Source organism: Antrostomus carolinensis, unplaced genomic scaffold, assembly GCF_000700745.2.
Source record: "Antrostomus carolinensis isolate BGI_N321 unplaced genomic scaffold, ASM70074v2 scaffold3779, whole genome shotgun sequence".
NCBI classification, from domain to species: Eukaryota; Metazoa; Chordata; class Aves; order Caprimulgiformes; family Caprimulgidae; genus Antrostomus; species Antrostomus carolinensis.
The window spans coordinates 113,851-128,791 of record NW_010336268.1 but is presented as its reverse complement, the minus strand read 5'-3'; the positions used below and the strand labels follow the sequence as shown (position 1 = coordinate 128,791).

The following is a 14,941-nucleotide window of genomic DNA, read 5'->3' as shown; positions in this document are numbered from 1 at the left end:
AGAAGAGAATATAAACAATTTTGACTGAATTTTTCTATGTGTAGGACATCAAGGGAATTCAAGGAATAATTAGTTTTTCCATTGTAGACTACCTGCCAAATTTCTTGTACCAGTTCTATATGGATAATTCTAACAGTAGGGTTTTTACCTTAAGCATGCTCTTCCCTCTTTGTGCCAGATGGCAAAGCAAGAATGGGACTTTGGAAGATCATGTATAGACATACTTAATTCTGTAGAAAGGTTGACCAATTGTGGCATTCTTGTATCTGTAGACTAGAGATTCTGTAGCAGTTTTAGGTGTTTCATATACTAGCAGATGCATTCTTGTGTACTTAATGCCAAAATGGAGTCTTCAAATCCATGGTGACTTTTCACATAATGTGGTATTACATCTGTTTTATGGAATTAATTATAAATTTCTTTCATTTTCAGTGTGATACATAATTTAATATGAAAATGTATCGCATTTGGGTTATATGAATGACTGGGCATGTACATACTTCGGACAGCTGTAGTTCTGGCATATTCATGGAAATGAGCAGGACCTGTGGTATGAATCATTCCCTAAAGGGATGCTCTCACTTTTGTATCATAATCTATTCAGGCTTCTATTGACAAACTCACTAAGGCTAAAAGGGTTATATTTCACCTGAGCTACCATTGTTTGCAGCTTCACACAGACAGTACCTTCCCAGTTTTGCAAATGTAGGGGGCTGCCTGTGTGAGATGATAGGGACTTTCCTCCAGGTGGGCTCCTCTGAGCTAATCTTTCGGTGGATATGCCTCAAATCTCAACCTCTACAGTGTGACAAGGCTATGTCATTACAACCCAACCTGTCTAAATCCAGAGAACTAACGGTCAGGTCCTGGAGGCTAAAATGGGACTGAAACTAGCCTGTTATATAAATGGGTGACAGGCTGAGATTGAAAATTTTCTTAAAGGCTGGATTCTTGCAATGCAAAGCCTTGGTGGTGCCTTTAGGTATTAATATATTTTCTACTACAAATTATGCATGGTCTTTCTACAGGCATCAGATTATCTTTACTGATGTAGGTCAGAAGCTTTGTCACTGATGTGCTGTCACCTTGATAAGCACGCTTAGAAGCATCTAAGCAAAACACGTGATGGAATCTGTCACTTTTAAATCATTTGTTCATATTGGTTAAATAGTAATAGGTATCATCATTCTGTTAAGCTGACAAAGTTCAACTACCATACTGAACCGGCCACAAGCCTGATAATCCCTAAATCAGAGTTTCTAAACACCACATTTCTAAATTTGATGACTTACCCACTGTCATTTTGTTTCCAAAATCTGAATAAAATGTACCACTTAGTTTTCAAAATGGTTAGTGGAAACAACATGTGTATAAAATTGTCTCTTAATTTTGTGATGAGTTACATATCAAAGTTGTGTTTCTTCCCTGGTGTCTTGTCCCACTGTATTGCAGAAGCTGTCTTTTCGGCTGGGTGCATTATTTGGAACATAAGCCAATGGATCAGGTCGGATCAAGTATCTATAAAAAGAAATAATAATTATTTTTAAGGTGCAAGCAAGGATAAAATAAGTGCATATAGTTGTAATGTTGAAAAGATCTGAGGAAGACTTAGAGACTTACTTTGAAGGTTCTTAGTCTAGTTCCTGTTGGGTAACTTGGACATCTAGGCAACACCACTAACTTCTATATGCTATTAAAGCTTTTCACATTTTGTCTGCATAGACATCATCTGTATCTACTAGGCACACCTAAACATTAATTTTGACTAATAGCACCTTTGCCAGTAACTCTATTTCTTGGTGCATCTCCTTTATTCATTATGCCTTAAAGAAGGGACAAGCAGTCCATACTGTCATTTCTAAAATAATTTTGAAATAAAACAATAGATAATTCTTACTACTGAGCTCAATAAATGAAAAGCTTGATGTTGATAATCTTGCTGTAGGCTGACAGTCTGGACATGGACCATTATTCTAAGAACTTCTAGTAGATCCAAATACTTCAGGAAAATGCCTCATGAGTTTGAATCTAAGTTTGAGATGTTTAAAATAACCACTTTTCTTAGGATAAGGATGGAAGAGCTTGCCATTAATTTCTATGTGTAAATTCTGCACTGTTTTGTCACCTGTCTCAATGACAAACTATCTGATCTGAGGCAGCTTTTGGGACTGACAGAGTAGCAGCTTTGCACTGCTGCAGAACTAACATTTCCATGTTCTAAACTATCAGTGCTTTCCAGTGCCACTGTGCTCCTAAAGAGAAGACAGACAACTAGATTCAATCCCAGTATCTTAAGCTTGTCCAAAGATGACTAGTACTGTTGAAGCCATTGTAAAGTTTATTTAAAATCCTGATTTTGATAGGGTTTTTTTCAAAGAAAGAAAATTACAGTGCAGGAAAATGAAATCTGAAAGAATCCTTCCTCTCATATTCTCAGAAATTTTGGCACCACGTCTGTCCATCTCCTCCTCCTCAGCCAAATGAAAATGCTTAAATATCCAAATAGGCATTGTGTGCATGACTTCAGTATGAGACAATGCCAAATAATTATCTAAAATTATTGACTTTCAAAACTTTCTCAAAAGTTCAGATTTGTGTTCACTTTTTTCTCCTTTTTTTTTTCTTTTTTCATATAGTCTGCAAAATTGCTCGTAAGCAAGTGAAAAAAAATTTCCTGTGCTAAGGTCCTGCCATTTGTATTCGAATTATCTTAAGCATGAATATTGCATGATATTCAGGGGAAGACTGTTGTTTACTTTAATAGTCTGAATCCATGTAATAAAATCCCATTTGCAAACACCTGATTTTGAGGGGTTGATCTTTCTATTAAAACAGGGTAGCCAAATTGTAAGCAAGAATTTAATGAGAATATTAAATTTGTGATGCTATCCAGTAGACTTGGTTAGATAGTTTTTTAAATACACAGAGTAAGAGGAAGATGAGAGAATATAAAGGTAAAAAAAAAATACTACAGGTAAAAAAAAATACTAATATATGTATTATATATTTATATTTATTTTAAATATATAAATATATGTATAATTAGGTGTCTATTTAGACAGAAATCTCCTTTTTTTTTTTTATTTTTGGCAGGTGCACAGGAGAGTTTGCAGTTCTTTTCCAACAGAAAATAAATAAAATAAATTCAGGCAGAAAGTGCAAATAACAAATTTTGCATGTTTCAGGGGTTTTTTTTGGTTTTTTTTCTTTAACTTACACTATATCATTCAGCTCTAATCTTGTATCTGGAGAAGGATTGATCAGGATGTAAGAAAGTGTGTTCTGATGATCGTTCATTTCATCTAGAGAACAAAAAAAAATCATACCAAATTAATTATATATACAAACAAATTGAGAGAAGTATGATTTCTGAAAAAGTAATCATCTTTGATTCATAGAGCTGTCAAAAAATGTCAGGTGTCAAAGTGATTTTAAGTAAGTTCAGCAACTTTTCAACTGTACTTGAATTGGAGTTATCTGACATAGCATTGTCCTGGTTTTGTATTGTCCTTTTGTATCAGCTTTCAAAAGATCCTGTTTTCTTTCTGAATGTTCTAAAAATGTTCTTTTACATTTTCTTCAGTCATAGCAATTCAATTTTAGTGTAATTTACCAATCTGTCATGTGGTTTATGTTAGTATGTGGGAAGCAGCGATTTCCATCCTCAGTTGGCACTGACTTCAAGTGATAGGCAAGGTTAAATGCAGGTGTACGGCATTCTCATTCATTTCCAGATTTGATCAATAATAGACCTTTTTTTTTCCTTTCTCTATTTATCTAGTAAGCATTTTCCTTTTATGACCTGTGCCAATGGGTTGAAATGTGAATGCTGGATAAATGGAAACTGGTATTTATTTCTCACATTTTTAACCATCCTTCTAACGGAATGCTGCAAATGAAGGCTGACATAAATTCCTTTTTTTTTTTTTTTTAAGGTTTTTGCCTAGTCGAGTCTCGCTACGCTTTTGTAGCTGTCATTGCAGTATCTTTTGTGTAGCTTTCCCTTGGTACACTTCCCGGAGTGCTGCAGTGAGACTAGTTTAATGAAGAGTAACACATTTGTAAAACATTTACATTTTGGATTCTTCAAATTAAAATTGAGTATAGGAAACTCAGTGTTGGTGCTTCTGAAATAGAAAGCACTAAGCTCCATATTGGACCTGCTAGGCCAACAAATAATTTGGGAGCTAGAAATTCCTGGTGTTCCTAGGAAAACTCACACCAATAGTTCTGGGGGTTTCCACACAACACACTACAGAGCCAAGGCCGTAGAAAGGCAACACAGGCAACTGTGGTGCATATATTAAAAAGGAAGTTACAGAGCTCGTGCCAATAGCTTAAAAACAAAACAAACCAAAACCACCCAAAAAAGCAACCTAGTGTCATCCTTGCTGGAGGACTTGATGTATAAAAACAGCATCTAAAGACCTGCTTCATAAAAATTACTTTAATGTGACACTCTGGCATTAATTTTAAAAATTGTGGGGAAAACGCAGTATCCTTCACATATAAACAACTTGCTACCTTGATGTATGAGTGAACTTCACGACAGTTCTGTCTTCATCTATATTTCAACAAGTTTGTGGAAATATGGTGCAGTTGTTCAATGACAGGGGAATGTTTACATATTATCATATGTGCTAAACATAAATGTGACAGACATGCTCCCTTCTGAGTTTTCCATCTGAAAAAAGGGACGGGTGATAATAGAACTAATTAAAAACACTCCAGCATGTTTCAGTTAAAAAAGCAAACAAAAACAAACCATCAAAACGTTACCATAAACTTAATATTTTGTTTATGGCACCCTCAGTTCTTAAAAATAAGTTCTTGCATAATACTAAAGTTTTTATTAATTTAAAGTATTATAGTAATCATACCATATCCTGCTGGAGAAAGGCCCAGATGCTTCATTCTGTTTTTCACGAGTTCAGCGAGCTCCTGTCTTTCTGACCTCCTGTAGAGGTTCATTCGCTGCTGGTTTATCTTCTCAGCTGTTTTACCAGAGTGTCTTGGTACTCTTCTGCTCAGCCGTCGGGCCCACTGCATGCTTTTTCGTCGTAACAAGGGATGATCAGACTGATCACTAGATGTTGAGTTACGGTGATTACTACGAAAATTAATCTGTTCTTTGTTGTCTTTAGTGTCCTCCCATTCTTCCACACTGATAGAGATTTGAGACTTGAAAGGAAAATGACAAGAAAGGTTACAGGCTTTAACAAACGGAAGCAGATTAAGATGGTCTCTCCTCTTTCCAACAGTGCAGTTGACCATGTGTTTTGGTTGCAATGGAGCTGAGAGGATTCAGCTGTTCATACCTAACAAGTCTTCCTGAACTGGGCACCCTTTACTAGACTTTGACTTTTTATATAAAAAGCTCATTTATGATATAAATACATTTCTCAAGTACAAAAACAGTGAAGCAGTATTCAGTGTCTGATTCCATTTTGGTTCTGAGAACAACTCTAGTCTTCTGGTACTGCCATTCCTGAATCTAGGAATCTGTTCTGAATGACTTCTCCACTTTCTTCCATGTTTGCGTATTTTCAGAAATTCACATTCTGTAACTGCTTTTTAGATGTATGTTGTGGATTCAACTTTGACTGCACTGTTTTGAGTGCTATTTTAAGATCGCAGGTGGAAGGAACCTGTTACTTGTGTCTCAAATTCCCAGGCTTTTTTTGACCTTCCAGCATGTAATATCTAGAATGCCTCTGTGTCTGAGAATAGGGACGTATGCACTAGTCTTTAGTGTGACTCAGGGCACTTCTCACAAACAAGGTAATTAATTCTTACCTGAAAGCATAATGCCTTGCTTTTTCACTCATATAGTTGTGAAAAAAAGCAGAATTAAGGGTCAAAATCTGGCCCTCTGTTGCTGTGTTTTCTTTATGCCACCCAAGTGTGACCAATACTATATGCATACAGCAGTACCAAAATAACTACGTGGGCTACATACGCATTTCTAACATATACAAAAAAAATCACAGGGAATATAAGAGGAAACATTTCAAAAGATAACTTCAAAATTGTTTTATGTCTATTTTACATCTAATTAATACCTGTAGTTTCAAGTTTCATAACTACTTCCTTATAATCCTGAGTTATCGTTGTGATCTTTGAAACATGTCTTTTATTGACAACGAAATAGTGAAACCCTCCCTGGTATCAGCACAGCCATATTGCCAAGTTACTGGTGACTGATTTCAGTGTGTTGAGTGCTGAAAATAAATAAATGAAGTATAAACCAAAGGTGACTTAAAGTGGAGCCAGCTCAGTTTGTATGACTCCTCAAGAACAAAAAGAGTTCATGATATGCTGGAAGTTATCAGTGAATAAAGCAAATTTAACTGAAGAGCTACTGAGGTTCAAAAGGCCTTTTCCCATAAATTTAAAATCTGAAAGCAAGATTCTTTTGAATTCATCAGTGTTGAATATAACTTTTCTTTAAGAGGCTTGGCATGATCTCTGACAGAATTTGCAAGGTTCCTGGAGTCCATAAAATAGTATTTGATATAAGTCCAACTGTGAAAACTATACTATTTTTTCCCCTTTTGCACAGACTACATTTTATTTGTGTAAAAAGAACCCCAAACACACAATAAAACAATCAAAACCAATAATTAAAAAGAACATTAAATATGCTTATGTTGTAGCACTTCAAATAAAATCACATTTTTAATATTCTAGACTAGGATCTTGCAACCAGCCTCATGCAAAGACCCACTAATTTATTGAGTCTCTTCAGCTTAATCTGCAATAGAAAGGGCTTTTTTTATAAAAAAATTACATGTTTTTTGAAGCTTTGTTACTGATGTAAGTGGTCCTAAGTGAGAACCTTGAATCCCTGTGTATAGGAATGCTATTTGATTTTTTTTTGTTGTTATTATTTTAAATTGATGTTTTGGTTTTTCTTGTATTTTACAGTACAGATTAACGTAATCAAAGTACATTCTATATGATAAGGTGCTACTTATGGATGGGAAGGGTCTCTTTGGTGTGAGAAATCTGATAGAAATTGAGTATAAAGGATGGTCTTGTTTTGCCTTTCTTCCTGTCTGCTTTGGTAGCTTTCCTTGTCCAACTCTTGATGAAACAACCACCTGGACTTGCTGGCAGTATGTAGTATTGGAAAGACAGCAACCAATCATCCTAATTATTACAGGAGGGTAAGTTACATTTTTGAAACCGGAGATTAATCAGGAGAGGCTAAGTAAAAGAACAAGTCTTTTGATTCTGTGAAACTGTAAATCTTTAGCTTGAACTTTTGAAACCCTGGGATAGGTGAGATGAAACCATAAATGAAGGCAATAAAGTTAAATATTTACTTAGGTGACTATTCAGTTTTTATGGTGCACGTTGAGACAGGTGTGCAGAATGGCCCTTCCCTGTATGCTGGAGGAAACTGCTTAAAGATAAAGCAAAACCAAAGGAACCCAAACCCACTTTCAAAGGCAGCCCAAAACTGTGCCTGCCAGTAGCAGCTGTTTAATACATAGAAGATAAAAGTCCAGCACACAGTACTTTTCTGTGTCGCCCTCTGTTTTAATCAGTCTCAAACTTTATTTAAAAATACTTCTGTAATGATCATTGATTTATTTTGAAGTTTGGTTGGCTTAATTTGTTTACATTTAATTTCCTTTTTGCATAGGTTGTAAACTTGCTGCATGAGAAGCCTAACTGATGATATGGTGTCACTACTACTATATAGGAGTAATTGATCATCTTATGTTTTATGAATTGTATTTTTATTTTTTTTGAGATTCTTTAAAATAAAATCATGGTGAAATCTCTGGAAAATACCAAGGTCCATGTTAAGTCTTTACATAATCACTACTGCTTTTACTAGAGAAAAATCTGTATGTCACACTTAAAGTGAATAACTGTTTGCCTTTTTTTTTTTTTTAAAGTTTCAGGTTTGGGTTTTTTTAAAAGCGGGTTCTCATCTCAAGTATCAGATTGTGTGCCCAAATGAGTGTCATAGTGTGATTGCTCACTTGTGCCGCTGCACCTCTGTGACCCACAGGGGTTTTTCCCCTCAGGCAAGGTGCTACAATAGGATGTTTCACACACCTATTTAAACACTAGCTCAGGTTGGCCAACACGTGGCAGGAATGGGAATGTAGTCATGAACACACCAGTGTTCATGTTTGAGATGGTCAGGGTGGTAACAGCACTACAACACCAAACAGCAATTAGTTTCTTGGATCTTTGTTCCATTACCACTCCCTGGGAGCTAAGTGTGTAAGATATGAAACAGTTTTAATGTGCAGATTGATCTGTTCTATTCTGAAGCAGTGCCTTATTTTTATCTAACTGTAAGTTTTATTTTAAAATAACTTTACTGTTCTGTTTACAAGTAGCCCTTAAATTGCATCTAGGGTTCTAGGAATGCTTTCGTGCTCCAACAGCTGTCTGAACCATTCCTTTTCTACATATTACTTTTATGATAAACTTGGGGATTTTTGTCCATTAGCAGTTATGGTGTTTAGGATCAAGGCTTTCACCAGACATGACAGATGATCTGTTATCTTGAGAATTTAATAGGGACAGGCTCAATAGAGACCAAATTCCATTGAGTTTCAGATTTTTATTAAGATATTTGTGTCCAGAACAATGTTGCTTTAAGCTTTACTTACTCAAGGATGATCCATTGCATAGTTCCATTTCCTGTAAGGATTTTATTCCCCGAGTAGAACCCAGTGCACTGTTTTTGACTAGGACAAAGTTAAATTTCTTCATAGTAGCTTGTATGAGGCTATGTTTTGGATTTGTGATGAAAACAGTGTTGATAACACAGGGATGTTTCAGTTATTGCTGAGCAGTGCTTACACAGTGTCAAGGCCTTTTTGGCTTCTCACACAGTGCCCTGCCAGTGAGTAGGCTGGGGATGCACAAGAAGCTGGGAAGAGAACACAGCCAGGACAGCTGACCCCAACTGTCCAAAGGGATATCCCGTGCCATATGGTGCTGTGTTCAACAATAAAAGCTAGAGGAAGATGAAGGAATGAGGGGATTTGTGGAGTTATGGCATTTGTCTTCCCAAGTATGTGTGATGGAGCCCTGATTTCCTGGAAATTGCTGAACACCTGCCTGCCAATGGGAAGTAGTGAGTGAATTCCTTATTTTGCTTTGCTTGCACATGCAGCTTTTACTTTGCCTATTAAACTGTATTTATCTCAACCCCCAAGTTATTTCACTTTTACCCTTCCGATTCTCTCTCCCATCCCGCTAGAGATGGGGGAAGTGAGTGAGTGGCTGCATGGTGCCTACTGCTGACCAGGCTTAAACCACGACACCCAGAAACAGGCGGACAATAAGCAAATACTTACTTGTGAAGCCATTTCTCGTGACTGACAAAGGAATGGGAAAAAGAAAACAAAAGACAATTTAAACAGAAGTGAATCCAAAGAAATAAACATGGACTGTTTAACAGGAACCACAGAAAATCAGCTAGACAGTTAGTAAGGAAGACTGTGCAGGTCGATGAGAGGCAGGCTAGATTTGCCTGTTATTTAGTAATTAGATCACTAAAAAACTTGCTTTCTTTTTAAAGGAATTATATTTATCTGTCACAGTGAAGTGAAGGCTTCTCATTTGCATAGTACAAAAAGGGAGTGTCAAAGGAGAAATTGTACATATAGAAATATTAGTATTGGCATATTTTGTTCTTGTGACTCAACCATTAACTGACAGCTTCCAGGTGTGTGCAAGACAAGTTTTATATGTCTGTTTAAATTTATGATTGATATACACATTGCTAACTGACAGCTTCCAGGTGTGTGCAAGACAAATTAAGTTTTATATGTCTGTTTAAGTTTATGATTGATATACACATTGGAGGTTCCTTGAGTTACAAACCTTCAAATTATGGTTAGAAGTTCATATTCCTGAGAAAAACAGCAATTTACATTTCTTTAACCTCCATTTTAAAGATATCATCCAACACTATTTTAAAGTTATTTCTGGCTTAATATAGAGAAAAGATAAAATGATAGCCCACACTAATATTATTTTATCAGTGAAATTAGTCTAAAATTCCTTTAGCTTCAAAAGAAACACTTTGCATCTCTGCATTTGTGGGTACCTACCCATAAGGACCAAAGCAGCAGAGCTAGATGTTGCTTTTTTGTATTCTGGGGAAGAGCTAGGTTAGGGAAGATTCCCTTGCGCCTCTCTAGAGTGGGAGGGTTTAAGACATGCTCACCCACTAAACAAGAAACTGCTCAAGTATTTAAGTATGAAAATACCCATGGTGGTCTGCATTCAGAGTCCTGAGCTTTTTCAAAAGAGTAACAAATACTTTGACTTCACTTAATAAACAAAGACAGTGCCACTCTTCCACATCAGTCCAGTTCCTGATAATTTGAAACCTTAACTAGATTTCCCCGTCCTTTCTTCCTCTACCTGATTTAACTCAAACTCTTCACAAGATTAGCTGTAAAGGCTGGTAGGAAGTAATAGCAGAACTCCTCTTATCTATTAGACAGTGGCTTCCAGGCTGGTTTCAGTGTCTGAATGTTTTAAGACTGCTTCTTTGCAAAAGATACTAACTATCTTAAAGTAATTCTGGGCCTGGTCTGATCAAGTGTCCAAGCCCTCAGCAGCTGCATGTGTGCATGCTCCAGAGGTTCCCAATGTTATGGTAAAATTGTGGGTTTAGAGTTAAGTGACTGATGGTCCCAAACCTTGTTTGCAGAAAAACATTTGAAAGATCTTTAATTTGTCAGTTAATCTTGCCTCAGAAGACTTATTTGAGTGTGTATGTTTAACCCCCACACACCTGCCAAAAAGTTAATGTAAAAAAGATGAGTGTTACTCTTACAGTTACCTGGACAGATGCTGTTTGCCAGTCAGCCTGTATGTTTGAAAGCACGTGAAAATGCAGAAAGGAGAAAAACAGGCCACAAAATGCAGTCTACAAAATATGTTGTACGCTCACAGTTCAACTGTTCTTGATTCTTTTTTTTTTTTTGGCCCTGAAGTTAAACAGCCAGCTGTGAATGTGAGAATAAAGCATTGCCATGAATTTTTTCTTACTTATCCTTAATGAATTCTTAAATCTGGCACGCCCTCTGTTTTGTTGAGTTTTGTTGACAGACTCTTTTTCATATTAGCAGTGATGCTGCCTATATTCTTCTCCAAGGAATGATTTTGATGGATTATGTTAATGCTGTTATATTTTTAAAAATCAGCTGACATAATTGCAGTAGCACAGTCCACTGGCTAAGCTCTAAAAGCCACCTGTAGAGGTACTGGTGGTGCATAGAGAGACACTAGCAAACTTGGTGGAATCGTGCATAGCTTTTTGTAACCCTTCTTTTTAAATTAACTTTAACTGAAAGTTTGTACTTCAAGATAAACCTTGCAGTTAAGTATTACATGGCTTAAAGTTTTATAACATTTTTCTGAAATACAGAAGAGAGAATATAAATTGTCTGTCTTGGAAATCAGTAAACTATGAGTATTTCAGAAGAACGGAGACAGTTGTTCACTGTTGCATTTTAGAGCTGTATTTGAGCCATGATTTAATGAGATGGCAGTATTAATGATCACATAAACAAATGGCTTATACATGACATAAATAAAAGCTGCACAAACAAAAAAATGTACATTAAGTAGTCAGGGAAAGGTATTTTTGTCATTCTACATATAGGGAAAATGAATACATTTATATGGCAGACACACAAATGCATATATACAAAAAATTACCACTGTTTGGCAGCTAAATTTTGAGAAATCCCACAATACTTTTAATAACATTAATTTATTCTCTTGTTGCTCATTTCTAGTTAGAAATTCATGTGAATGCTGAAATGCCACTTGTTTTGAGATACAGTGTTGACATTTTTGTCACATCTGATACAGGACCTGGTCATAGAGCTTGTGCTCTATGCTGCTGTCAGTCACCACATGCAAGTTCAGACAAGAGCCAACTATCCCAGCCTGTCCTATCCCCACCTGAGCTGCCGCTTGTTTTCAATCAGTCAGTTCTCTGCAGGCAAGCACAGAAATGAAAGTCAGTATGTGAACTGGCTCTGGGTATTCATAAAGTCTGGGGCTGAATGTGTGCCCTGAGACAATGTGACCATATACATGTCTGCAGAGGGGAGACCTTCAGTGAGCTATTTGGAATTCTGTGCATTTGCAGATATGGCATTCACAATATTCTTGAAGTAAGTGGTTCCCATTCTTATGAGGACAAAAGAATGTTGTATACTCTGTAATTAAATGCAAAGAAAAATACAGTAAACTGACATACCTCAGATGTTGTAAGCTTTTGGGATTCTGTCCTATAGACTCCAATTGGAATGTCTCCTGTAGAAGAACAAAGTTTCTGATATAGTCTGGCATATGTCCTAATCCATAGATCCTCTTCTGTGATTTTCATCTGAACAAATAATAATAATAAGGAGCATTTTTAATTCTTGAGGGCTTATCACTTGTTCGCTATACTACTGTTTAAAAAAATTTTCAAACTAAACAGTAGCTGGTAATGATCATATCATAGTATTGCACCTTTGCTCCACAACAAATCTGGAACTTCTATTGAGTCTGTAAACACTGCTTCTTTTGTTCTCTCCCTGTTTGGGAGCCATTGCAGTGCAAATGGTTCAGTCTTACAAAATTACTTCTGTTCTTGTTTTAAAATGACTTAAAAACTTGAAGTAATACACTAAGCATAAATAGCATAAGACAGTCTTAAATTAATCTGAAGTATTTAATTACTATTACACCTTTATTTCAAGATGTGAGCCCCTTTTCAGAGATTCAACTGTCTTGCATTCACTGTAACAAAGCTTAATGACTGACCAACAAATCTGTAATTGTTTTTTATTTAAACAACATTCTTGAACCATCATTGACGACTTCCTTTTTGAGAACAACATCCTGCAATTCTTTATGGTTCCCCAGAAAGCAACTAGTAAATAACTCAACTTCTATTCATCTGTTTGCCATCTGGGGTGTGATGGGTGTGGGAGAAAATAGAAGTGGGGTTTATTGTTAATAAAAATTAAATTGTTAGGGTTTTATTTTTTTTGTGTGTGTGTGTATATACATATAAAAATAGATATAAACTCTGCATTAGGGAATAGTAATATACATAATAACAAAATGACTTTTGAACTTTCACACCTCAAGTCACTTAATACAGCTTATCTTTATGTAAAATCCAGTTCTTCCCTTTATTGCCTATGATGGAAATGGGAGTGGTGAAATTAGCATTGTGTGTAAAGTGCTAGCCAAGCTGTACAATATAGGTAGACCTTCCTGGTTTTTATATACTTAATTTTTAAGACTGGTTGCTGAACTGCCATTGCTATTTCATATAAAATGCACTTCCTCTTTTCCTCTTTTTCCTGTTTTACTTTGTGCTTTACAGAATGCATTGTGTTTTCTTGGGGAGGAGGTGGTTTTTTGCTATGGAAGTTACTAAAAGTGGGTAAGTTTTCTATCTAATTTTCTTGTCATCTTCTTTGGTGAAAAAGGAAACAAATGGCCTTTCTTGGACTTTCATAAAAGTGCTATACAAAAAAAGTAGAGGTATTTTGCAGACAGTACAGAATCTTCTCTGGTACTCTGTAATAATATTTGTTTGGTTGTTGTTTTTGTTCAATAACTTACAGAACAAAGAAACCCAGATCCTGGTGTGGTATCAAGTCCCAGCAGAAGTCTTGTGATAGATATCATATAATCTTTCACAAATGACTGTAAGATTTTTAACAGAAGAGACAGAAAAGAGAAAAAATATTTAATGAGCAGATGAGCAGGTAACCATTAGCACCATGTGTGAATTTCAAATTGTACATCTGTGTCTAAAATCAATCTCTTTATCTTTTAAGTATCTTAATCATTATAGAAATAGCTATCCCCTTCTTTGTGCTGAATCTACTTACATAAAATAAGTTTTCTTATTTGATTCTGCATATGCATTCAGTGTACATACAGGATTCAAAGAGACTGAGGCAGAATAAGGCACCATGAAAGTGAAGATAAATGTAGATGTAAGATCAGTGGAAGTAAGGTATTAGTGTTATTATGTGTGACATTATAATAATGAACTCTGCTGTGCAAAAGAAATGCTGTTGTATGTTAGATGGGTCTGCAGCACTGAACAGTAGGTAATACTAAAGTGAGACTGCTATTATTTTAATTCAAATGAGTCATTTGCCTTCACCAATCCATCTATTTGTTTAAGGGGTGATCCGCCTTACCTTAGGTCAGGCTTGTTGCTCTGCTAACAGAAGTGTTTTGCTGATTGGTTAAAAGGTAGAAATTAAGCTAAATGTAGAAGTGTAGACATAAGAACAGACTGGAACAGACATATAGATCGGTTAAAATAAAAAATATTTATCCTCCTTATGAGTTGGACTGCTGGAATCAGAGGGCCATGTGGGTGCTCTCCTGAGTGTAGTAGGACTGTTCATTGTCACCTCTTCTTAGGGTGAAGTAGGGCAACATTCAAGGCAGACTACCAATCCTTGTTGGAACACAACTGGCAATTAGCTCTTTTGGCTTAATGCAAATATGGAACTAGCAAATTGGTTTTAATAAAGAAGTACCTTACAAAGGTGTTATATAAATTGAGTTATAGCATCTGAATTTGTTTAAACTCAGAAGCTGGATAGATTTAATTTGATACATAGTGAGTCAAGTATTTTAATTTTAGTACTGGTAATCTTCCATTTGTGATGGGTTAAGTGCCAATGAGCATCTTCTTGAAAAGAACAAAGTTTTTTGTAACCTTCGCCTTTTTGTTATGTTGGCTGCATAATTTATGCTATGGAATTATCATTAGGTTACCAAATGTGTTTGCAAGGATTTTCTAGATGTCATACAGAAAAGGATGAGGCCATGAAAAGGAACAGAGAACTTGCTGTCATAGTATCTGTAATTTGTAATAAGAAAGATAATTCTTGAAAAAATACAGCTCACCTGA

General features: G+C 35.9%; 1 protein-coding gene across 1 annotated transcript in view; it reads right to left on the bottom strand.

Annotated features, from left to right (window-relative positions):
- Positions 1–1,029: 1,029 nt before the first annotated feature.
- The window catches only part of LOC104530238 (potassium channel subfamily T member 2), a 102,566-nt gene continuing 88,654 nt past the window's right edge, over positions 1,030–14,941 (bottom strand). Inside the window, exons 24-28 of the mRNA XM_029086679.1 lie at positions 13,627–13,710; positions 12,263–12,391; positions 4,881–5,181; positions 3,218–3,302; positions 1,030–1,518 (exon numbers count right to left, since the gene is read on the bottom strand). Coding sequence (XP_028942512.1) covers positions 1,407–1,518; positions 3,218–3,302; positions 4,881–5,181; positions 12,263–12,391; positions 13,627–13,710 — 711 coding nt within the window. The 3' untranslated portion in view covers positions 1,030–1,406. The remainder of the gene's footprint in view (positions 1,519–3,217; positions 3,303–4,880; positions 5,182–12,262; positions 12,392–13,626; positions 13,711–14,941) is intronic.